The sequence below is a fragment of the Tauraco erythrolophus genome, chromosome 2, assembly GCF_009769465.1.
Source record: "Tauraco erythrolophus isolate bTauEry1 chromosome 2, bTauEry1.pri, whole genome shotgun sequence".
NCBI lineage: Eukaryota > Metazoa > Chordata > Aves > Musophagiformes > Musophagidae > Tauraco > Tauraco erythrolophus.
Window position 1 is genome coordinate 132,386,204 of NC_141466.1, and position 9,556 is coordinate 132,395,759.

Below are 9,556 nucleotides of genomic sequence, written 5' to 3' on the forward strand. Positions count from 1 at the left end.
CGTGTGGGGCTGTGTGGCCCTGTCTGAGCGGGTGAAGGGGCTCCCAGCCCCTGCGCTGCTCACCTCTGCCTGGGCAGCTCCCCGGGATGCTCCAGCCAGCACTGCTGGCATGAGCTTCTTCAGAAGCCTCTGGAGGACCAGGCACATGATATATCCATGGTGCATCCCATCACGCAGTGCATCCCATCACAGTGCATCCCATCACACGGTACATCCCATCACACGGTACATCCCATCACACAGTGCGTCCTATCCCACAGTGCATCCCAACACACAGTTCATTCCATCCCATGATACATCCCATCACATGGTGCATCCCATCACACAGTGCATCCCATCGCACATCACACAGCACATCCCATCCCATCACACGGTGCATCACCTCACACGGTACATCCCATCACATGATCTGTCCCATCACAGTGCATCCCATGACATGGTACATTTCATCACATGGTGCATCCCATCACACAATCCACCCCATCGCACGGTACACCCCATCCCAAGGTGCATCCCATCACATGGTACATCCCATCACATAATACAGCTCATCCCACAGTGCATCCCATCCCATGGTGCACCCCGTCACACGGTACATCCCATCACTGCACGACCAGAGCACAAACGGTCTCAGTCCTGCCACCGCAGCCCGGGTGCTGGGTCCGGGGCTCGGGACACCACTCCTCGCCCTCATGCATCGCTCCTCCGGCTGCCTGCGCCGGGCAAGTGCCTGCAAAGGGATGTCTTTGCCGTGGGGCCACAGCAGGTGCCGAGCATCAAGTGGTTGTTCAGGATTGGGGCAGGTTTACGACAATCTCAGAAGGGAATAACCCGGACACTCCCACATCATCCCAGCAGGACACTCGTCCAAAGGGCCGGACTCTGTGCCCTGGCTCTGCCCGATTCATGTCTCGCTCACCCCGGACCTCTGCCAGAGCCCCGTCCCGTCTCTGTGGGGTGCGGGAGCACCACCCTACCCCACATGGGATGGGAGAGCTGAGGACTCACAGCTGGGTCCCCACACAGCGTGTGAGCATGGGGCACTGGGAGATGGGGGCATTTGGGTCCATCACGCCCTGAAGCACCCCAAGGGCCCCAGCTTTGGGAACCAGAAGGCGCTGCAGGGCTGGATGCACCTGGAAGAGCAGAACAGCCACCTACGGGATGCAGCATGGCGTTTTGGGGATGTTTCAGTCTTTTTACCATAGGCTGCCACCGCGCTGGTGGGCATTCCCACTTACCCAGATCCCTCCGCAGCACGGGAGCTCAGTGTGGTGCCCGGCTTCCCGCAGCTCCCTGGCAGAAGGGCTTTTGGCAGCCCCATACGGAGGACAGACCAGGTTCTTCAGGCTTCAGCAGTGGGGATGCAAAGGGCTCAGCAGAGTCCGGAGGGAGACAGGGCTTGGGCTGTCCCCACATCCCCCTCACCCCTGGTCTGGGATGCATTTTCCCAGCTGTTTTGGCATCAGGGCGGGCAGAAACGCCGCGCGTGCTCTGTTCCAGCTCTAAGGCTGGTGTGTCAGTCATCTTTTCCAAAGCTGCTTTGGAACGGTCAAACCCAGCATGGGGCTAGCCAGAGCTGTTAGTCATCTGGTTCAGGTGACTCCTCCATCCTCGCATCCTTTAAAGCGGAGTCAGTGACTGCCTGGCAGCAGACCTCGCCCTGGGACAGTCCTCTTGCCTACTTAAAATTCCCTCCTTTCCCTCCCATGCTTTGTAGTCGGTTGCAGGGACCAGCTCTAGCTGGAGGCTTTGCAACAGCAGAGGCAAAACCAAATTTTGCCACCCCGAGGCTGAAGGCAAAAATAATTTCCTGGGGTGGGATGTCAAATCTGGCATCCTTCTCCTTCCCTCCCTCCCTCCCACAAAGCCACACTCTCTGCAGAAAGCCAGGCGTGTATTCTCCTGCCAGGATATTTCCTCCCTGCCCTGCTGTAGGACCTTCCCCTGCTCCAGACAATGAAGGGACCGAAGCCAATGGCAGCGGCTGGTGGAGCCAGGGAATGCGAAAGCCCAGCGGAGCCCGTCTCAAACGCACCCCAGCCAGCCGAACAGTAGGGGGATAACAATCCCTGGTGGGTGGGCTACCAGGGGCAGCCCTGCCACTGGCCCCCCGCATGCCCATGGCCAGGTGAGATGAGTGGAAGCCGGTCCAGGACTGGGGGGCAACTACCCACCTCCCTGCTTGCATCCAGCGCTGGCCCGTAGCCCCATAGCATCAGGGATCACCCAGTGGGCCCACAGCCCCCCCAGGCAGGAAAGCCCCAAATCCACACGTGCAATTAGAAACAGGGAGCAGGGCCACAATACGCTTACAGCAACACTGAGCCCCCGAATTGGGGGGTGCACAAATCCAGAGCCAGCACAGAGCAATTCCTGCCAGCCAAGTGCCCCCGAGACCCCAGGGGTCTGCAGACACTGTCTGAGGCTGGGGAACACCGGGAGAAGCAGTGGTGCACGGCCAGACCCCGAGGGAGGGAGGTCAGCAGCGTGTGCCCACGGCAGTCACTTTTTATTAAGGTTTGTTATTATAAAAATATATCGTAAAACGTCGTGGTGCATTTGTCCATCCCCGCTCCAGGGCACAGGCACGGGAAGGCTCGGACAGGGAGGGCTCCAGAAGCCAGAATCTGCTCCCTGGAGGGAACGTGTTCCCTTGGGCTGGGATGGGGCTGGGAACACTCCGAGCAACGGCTGGGGACGGAGGCATTCGCTGCCCTGCATCCAACGGTCTTCGGGGACGTGGGAAGGAGAAAGAAAAACTGAAAGCGAGGAGAAGGGAAAAAAGAAAAAGGATAAAAGAAAGAAGGAAGACTGAGTCTCTTCCGTCACCCCTTTTCCGATCCGGTGGAGGTTTACGCGTCCCTGTGGGCAGCATGAGTGAATGTCCTGACCGCGCTCCCCTGCGCCGGGATTTGCCATGGGACGATGTCCCCTCTCTCCACCCGGGCTGTCTCCTGGTCCCTGCAGGCACCTGCCGGAAGCGGTGGCACTTGGGGAACAGTTTGGTGGCACTTCGGGAACAGTTACAGTTTGCAGGTGCTTTTTCCAAGAGTCACTGTCTCTTGACTGCTGCTCCGAGGCTCTCGGAAGAAGAGGCCGGGATAGAGAGTCCATGGATGGGGTTTAGGGGGTCTGGAGGTTTCCCCACGGGGCTGGCGGGTTTTCTGTCCGCAACTGCAAGAAGGGTAGAGGGGAAAAAAAAGAAAAAAGAATGAAAAAAAAACGCCAATGCAGCGGATTGACGGACTCGACACATTGCTGCACACACACAGACCCTCTTCCGACGGCCCCCCAGGAGCATCTCTGCCCCTCTGCCTGCCCCCCGGAAAGCCACCCCCTCAGAGAGGGGCTGCCAGGCTCCCTGTGTCGGACCTGTCCGGGGGAAACGGAGAGGAAAAGGAGATGACGCATCCCCCGAGCGATAGGGACCGTGGTCCTGGCGGGTGCTGGGGATCGGGATCTGCCCGGGGAGGTGACCCAGACCCATCCCAGCCACGCAGAGAACACGTCCCACGCACCTTCTTGGGGTGCCCCCGGGTTGGGGGGGGGACTGTGCCACGGGCGCCGGGAAGGGGGAAGGATCTGCTCTCCGTGCCCGCTGCAGTTACACCCCCGTGGAGCTTCTCCCAGCCCCTCGCACCCCAGGCCCCGCGTATCCCCCCACCCCTGCACCGTCCACGCACGGGCCGTCGGCGCGGGGAGGGGGTGCGGAACGTCCCGGGGCTGCTGCGGGCACTGGGACGAGCAGGGAGATTTTTCCCGGGGAAATAGCGGCTGCGAAATCGGAAAAAGGTCTGAAATGGAGGGCGAAACTTCCCGGCTGAGTTTGCCTTTCTTTTCTCTCTCTTTCCTAATTTCTTTGTTTCCTTCGCTCTCTGTCCCTTTCCCCTGCCGCTGCCCCTCTCTCCCCCTCCCCGCGCGATGCCGGTACCGGGGGCCGGGAAGCGGCGAGCCCGGACGGCCGCCCCGCCGCCCCCTACCCCCCCCAAATCCGGCGGGTGACAGCCCTTCCCCCTCCAGCCCCGCTGCTCGGGCCGGGGGGTGCTTTTTGCCGGATAATCCGATATTTGGTTTGTCCCAGATAAGTAGCGGAACCAGAAAACCGATCCGAATGAAATTAAAAAGAAAAAAAAAAAAAGTTTTAAAGACGAGAAAAAAAAAAGACGGAAAAAAAAAAAAAAAAACACAACCTAAAAAACACAACGAAAAACCGCAAAACCAAAAACCCACAAATGTTTAAAGAAAGTCTGTGGGCCTTTCGGCAGGGACAGCTTGAAGACCGGCAAGTCAGAAAACCCAGGCTCCAAATCACTTAAAACGCAGGAAAAATACCTCGAAAAATATACTAAATACGCGGAGGTCATCTTTACTCCTTCGCTCGTTTTCTTTCCTTCTTTTTTCCCCTTTTTTCTTTCCCTCTTTCCTTTTTTCTTTTCCTTTCCTTCTTCACCCTCCCTTTCTGGCCGTCTATTTTTTTTTTTTTTCCCAAAGAATTGGTTTACGATTATCTATTTTCACCCACTGATACTCCCAGTAACTCATTCCCGGGACGGCTGATGTTAGAACTCGCAGCAGGTTGCAGTAGTTAGATAGAAACGGTAAAATTTCGTATTAAAAAAAAAAAAAAAAAACAATAACAAAACCCACCAAACAACAACAACAACAACAGAAACGCACTAATAAGTGGGAAATTAATTGCAAACGTGAAAAAAGAAATAGAAAATCTAATACCACGAAAAAGGAGAAAGACATCGATGGGGATTTTATCCGCAGCACAGACGAGTTGGGATTTTTAAAACGAAACCGGCTACCGAGGAAACAGCGCTTCCAGCAACGGGCCGCGATAATTAGCAGGAGGTGAAAGAAACGTCCCAATTAACGGCCTCCAGCACGTGAACCCCATGTGATTCTCATCGAGAATTTGGCTGTGTGTCCCCCCCCACCCCACGGCGGGGTGTTCCGATGCTGATAGCGGCTGGGGGAGACCTGTGCCTTTCTGCGGGGGTTGTTAATTATTCGGAGGAGCCGGGGAAAAGCCCCTCGCCCTACCCCGCCGCCCCCCGCAAATTCCGCCGAGAAAACCACCTCTGCCGAGGGAGGGGGGAATGAAAACGCAGGGTTCTCCCCAAATCTTCCCACTTCCCTGGGCGCTGCCAGCCCAAACGTCGAAGAAAAAATTATTTTCAGTTCATAATCCCATCGTGCCGGCTGAGGCCGGGCGGGAAGGCGCTGGGGTGGGGGGTTTTGGATCGAGACCCACCGAATACTGCGGCGGGGGGCACCGAGAGGGCTCAGAGCCCCCGGTGGGAGCGGGGAGGGGGGGACAGAGCGGACCGGGTTTGCCCGAGGTGCGGGCAGCGGCAGGGCAAACCCCGGGGACCGCAGCCGCAGCCCCCCTGACGGTGCGGGGGGGGGGGGAATATTGATAATATCTAAAATATTCAGCGAGGTAACCTCTGCCTGAAGGTGGGGAGACCCGCACCGAGGCCCTCACCTCCCCGCCTCGTTCCTCTCCCGCTTGCCGAGCCGCCCCCCCGCCCCTCTCCGGGGGTGCCCCCGCCGCCCCCCCCCAGGCTCACCTTCCCTCCCGGGCTGCTTGAACGCCATCGCCGCGGCCAGGTCGCCTCCGGTCACCGCCACGCCGGGCCCGTGGTGGGCCAAGGGGCTACCCTGCGGCTGCCAGGGGTGGCCCGGGGGGATGTAGCCGCCGGCCGGGCCGCCGTAGACGCCGTGCTGGTTGGAGGGGGGGTAGGCGCAGGCCGGGAGGAAGCCGCCCACCGAGGAGAGCCCCGGGGCGGGCTGGGGACAGGCACAAAGAGACACGTAGGGTACGAGGGAGAAGCTCGGCTGGGCTGGGGAGGGGGCACCGCCGAACGACGGCGGGGGCTGAGAACGACCCGCCCGGCTCTGGGTGTCGAGGCTGCGCCCTCGAGGGGGTGGGATGCCGAGCCCGGGCGGACGGGGAATGGGAGCAAAGGAACATCGCCCTCCCCCGCCTTGTCCCCTCCTGCCCCCCTCTTCTCCCCTCCTGCTTCCCCCTTGTCCTCTCTTCCCATCAGTTACCTGCGGGTATTTGATGTCTCCTTCCATGGCAGCCTTGTCGATGCCGTTGACTGCCTGCGCTGGGGGGAAGGCCGTCCTGTTCACGCTGGGCCAGTCTTCCATTTTGGGGGGGTAGGCAGACCCCTCTGTGCCAGCCAGAGCCCCTGGGGAGGAGAGCGCGGCGGCTCCGTTAGCGTCACCCCTCGCCCCCCACCCCCGGACCCGACCCCAGCAGGTTTTGTCCCCCGGAGCAGGGATTGGCGTGAAACGGGGGGAAAGCCCGAGTTTGCAAGTGCCTGTTGGCATAAACCCAATGGGGTGGGGGTGGCGCACAGATCCGCCTCGCCTCCCTCTCTCCGCCAGCATCCCGGGAATACAGCCCGCTCCGCCGGGGCAGGCTCGCTCCCGACGGACGAAATTAGGTGTACTCCGGTTTGACACCCCCCCTCCCCGGGCGGAGAGGCTGCTCGCTCCCCTCCAAACCCCCTCTGCCCGGCTCCCCGCGCCCCTCCGTCACTTCCACGCTCCCGATAATTTAAGAGGCCCCAATTTCTCTTCTGACGACGGAGATTTATAAAAGTGACATCGGAATTTTAAAGATAAATGATTGCACGGAGGGAAACGCATGCGGTTGATTTACTCGGGCTTTTGGAAGGATAAAAGGACTCGCACCCCGCCTCTCGCCATGTGTCCCCCCGGGAACCGGCGGGGCAGCCGGGCCGGGGCGCGGGACTGGGCGCTCCCCTCGCCTCCCGGGATGCCCGGAGCCCTCCTCGGTTCCTCCGCCTCGGCTTCGTTCTGAAGAAAACCGGGGCGACTTCTCCGGGGGACCCCAGAGAGCGCCGTGCCCACGTTCCCAACTGGTTTGCCTACCTTTCTTTTTATTTTTCCCCTTTTTCCTCTCTCCTGGATGTTCCCCCCCCCTCCCCCTTTTTAAGCCCCTTACATATATATATATATTTTTTTTTCATTCGCAAAGACAAATTCAGGGCTCCGAATTTGCGGTCGGCAATCTATCATCCCTGCGAAAATATTTTCCATATTTTTCCATAAAAAGTTCAAGATGTCTGAGCCTCGCCGCATCTGGCCCCGCCGCTCCGGCCTGCCGGCGCGGGGTTAGGCGATCCAAAAAACACCCCTCTTCCAAAAACGAAAACAAAACACCGAAACGAAACCCGGGCGAAAGAAACTGCCCTCCAGGAGGGGAAGGGGCGATCCCGGCGGTGGGAGGGGGTGGCCGGTGCGCGGTACCCACCCGTCTGCTCCACGAAGGTGCGGATGCCCAGGATGTTGGTGACGGAGTGCGCCGAGGGCCAGGAGCGGGGCAGCCCGACGGGGGCCGCCGGCACCGGGGCGGCGGGGTGGGCTCCCACCTTGGCGGCCGGCGAGGCCACGGGGCCGGGGTAGGGGTACTGGTAGATGTGGTTGTAGGGCAGGGCGGGCGGCGGGGGGGGCTGCTTGCCGCCCTCGTAGGGGCCGGGCTGCGAGAGGCCGCCGATCTTGTTGCGCAGGATCCTGCTGATGGAGCTGACCGACGGCACGTTGTACTTGTCGCAGACGCCGTCGGCGAGCAGCCGGTCGCGGATCTCCCAGGCGAAGATGCCGGGGTCGCCCTGCTTGTAGTCACGGATGTGCTTGACCACGTTGGGGGTGGTGACCCGCGGCTTGCTGCCGCCGATGGCCCCGGGCAGGATGGAGCCGGTCTCGTTGTACCGGGCCAGGATCTTGCTGACGCAGCCGTGCGAGACGCGGAGCTGGCGGCTGATGTCGCAGGGCCGGATGCCGAGCTGGGCCAGCTCCACGATCCGCAGCCGGATGGCGTTGGGCAGCGGCCGCCCGTTGACGAAGACGCCGCCCAGTTGGTTCACCTCCCCGTAGGTGTGCTCTGCGGCGGGCCGAGCCGTTACCGGCGGAGGGAAGGACGGGCGGCCCCGCCGGCAGCCCGGCCGCCGCACGTCTAACCGGTCAAGCGGTCGTGGGAGGGAGACGGGGCTGCCGTGGGGAGAGGGAGAGGGGAACGGGAAAGAGGGAAGGGAGAGGAGAACGGGAAAGAGGGGAGAAATGAAAGGAGAGGAGAACGGGGAAAAGAGAGAAAGAGAGGGGAAAGAGGGGGAAAAGGAGAGAAAGAGGGGGGAAAAGGAGAGAAAGAGGGGGGAAAAGGAGAGAAAGAGGGGGGAAAAGGAGCGAAAGAGGGGGGAAAAGGAGAGAAAGAGGGGGGAAAAGGAGAGAAAGAGGGGGGAAAAGGAGAGAAAGAGGGGGGAAAAGGAGAGAAAGAGGGGGGAAAAGGAGAGAAAGAGGGGGGAAAAGGAGCGAAAGAGGGGGGGAAAAGGAGCGAAAGAGGGGGGAAAAGGAGCGAAAGAGGGGGGAAAAGGAGCGAAAGAGGGGGAAAGAGAGAAAGAAAGAGAGAAAGAAAAGGTGAAAGGTAAGGGTAAAAACGAGAAAGAAAGACGATAAAAAAAAAAAGACAAGGAGGGAAAAAATAAGAGAGAAACAACGAGAGCGAGAGAAAGAACCGAAGGAAGCGAGCAGTGCGAAAGAGAAGGGAGCGGGGAGGAAGCGGGGAGCCGAGAGCCCTCCCAGCCGGGCACGTCGTGCCAGACACCGGCCCGCCGCCACCACGGCCCGGAGTGCCGCGCCGCAGCCCGGGCCGCTCGGCGGGGCCGCAGCGACGGGGCCGGGGGTCCGTCCCGGCTCCCCCCCACACACACCTCTCCCCCCCAGCCCGGCGTCCCCCCTTCCCCCTACTCCTCCGCGAAGCGACGTCGCAGAGCCCGTCCCGGAGCCCTCCCCGCGACCGCCCGCGCTTACCCATCGCCCGGCGCCGGGGCAGCGCCGCTCCGCCCGGGGAGGGGGCACCGCCTGCCCGCCGCGCCGCAGCCCGGGCCCGGGCGCCGCTGGCCCGGCATAGAGGGCCCGGGGAGCGGCGGAGGGCGGGCTGGCTGGGCGGGAGCCGGCGGCGGGGGTGTCCTGGAGGCGCCGGGCCCGTTCCCCGCTCGCGGGGAGCCCCCGCCGCTACCCGGGATCAATTTGACGTGGGAAACACGTCAATCCCGGCCGTCACGGTGGAGGCGCCGCCGCGGGCCGCCCATTGGCTCCCGCGCCGCTCCTAAATGGCCGCGGCAGCCGCTCCCCGCCGCCGGTGGGGGGGGTGGAACGGAGGCGGGGGGGGGGGGGACACGACACCCTCCGCCCGCCCCCGTGGGGCCAGCGCCTCGCCGCCGTTCCCAGCCCGGGGATGCTCCACGGGACGCCCCCCCCCACACTCACGGCCCCCCCCCCCCCCCGACTGGTGCTAGGGCTGCGGGAAGGCGGAGCGGGGTGAACCATGGGGGTCCCCACACTCCCCCCCTCCCCATCTTGAGCCCCTCCCCGGCCCCCTCCCCTCGCTTGTTCCCACGCGGGACGCGGACACGCGGGCCGTGGCGCAGCCCGGGCACCTGTCCCACCTCCAGCCCCGACGGCCGCGGCGGTGCCGGGACCCACGGGCGGGGACATCGCCAGGGGCTCCGGG

General features: G+C 62.0%; 1 protein-coding gene across 1 annotated transcript; it reads right to left on the reverse strand.

Moving 5' to 3' along the window:
- Positions 1 to 3,055: 3,055 nt before the first annotated feature.
- Positions 3,056 to 8,951, reverse strand: PAX1 (paired box 1). The gene is made up of 5 exons (XM_086626560.1): positions 8,854 to 8,951; positions 7,301 to 8,037; positions 6,067 to 6,209; positions 5,583 to 5,802; positions 3,056 to 3,177 (listed from the first exon to the last, which is right to left on the reverse strand). Exons 1-5 carry the CDS (start codon positions 8,949 to 8,951, stop codon positions 3,056 to 3,058), a joined length of 1,320 nt encoding a protein of 439 aa, XP_086482686.1.
- Between the last annotated feature and the right edge of the window lie 605 nt (positions 8,952 to 9,556).